The sequence below is a fragment of the Penaeus monodon genome, chromosome 34, assembly GCF_015228065.2.
Source record: "Penaeus monodon isolate SGIC_2016 chromosome 34, NSTDA_Pmon_1, whole genome shotgun sequence".
In the NCBI taxonomy this organism is placed as follows: Eukaryota; Metazoa; Arthropoda; class Malacostraca; order Decapoda; family Penaeidae; genus Penaeus; species Penaeus monodon.
Genome location: NC_051419.1, coordinates 23989220 through 23989680, shown reverse-complemented (window position 1 = coordinate 23989680; position 461 = coordinate 23989220). Strand labels below are relative to the sequence as shown.

Sequence of the window (461 nt, the reverse complement as noted above, 5' to 3'; positions counted from 1 at the left end):
GAAGAGCTGTACGGGGAACAGACGGAGAAAATGTACAATAGGAGAGAGCAGAAAATAAAGGGAAAAGTGGGGGAGAAGGAGAGAAATGAGCAGCAGAAGAGAATAGTAAAACTATGCATGAAGGAAAAACGCTGAGAGCAAAAAGCAACAAAGACAAAGTCGGGCCTGAGGGCAGAGAACGGAGGGCGGCCAGAAGCATGTACAGGGGCGGCGCGGCGCCAGTTACCTCGGGCCGGGAGCTGAATGACGCCCGTCTTGATCGGGAACACAATGCCCGTTTTCCTGCGGCGGTCGCAGCTGCTCGCCTTGTTATTGGTCACGTTGTTGTTGTTGTTGCCGCGCGCTCTGTTGTCGTCGCCCGCCTCGGTCGCGGCGTGGGTGTCCGCGTCCACGCCCGCGTCCACGCCCGTGCCTGTGTCCGAGCCCTGCTCGTTGGCATTCACCTCCCCCGGCTCCAGCCG

At 59.0% G+C, this 461-nt stretch overlaps 1 protein-coding gene across 1 annotated transcript in view; it reads right to left on the bottom strand.

Moving 5' to 3' along the window:
• The window catches only part of LOC119594653 (unconventional myosin-Va-like), a gene marked incomplete in the record, with an annotated part of 26486 nt that overhangs the window by 14090 nt on the left and 11935 nt on the right, over window positions 1–461 (bottom strand). Inside the window, 1 exon segment of the mRNA XM_037943703.1 lies at window positions 227–461. Within this exon segment, the coding sequence (XP_037799631.1) occupies window positions 227–461 (235 nt within the window).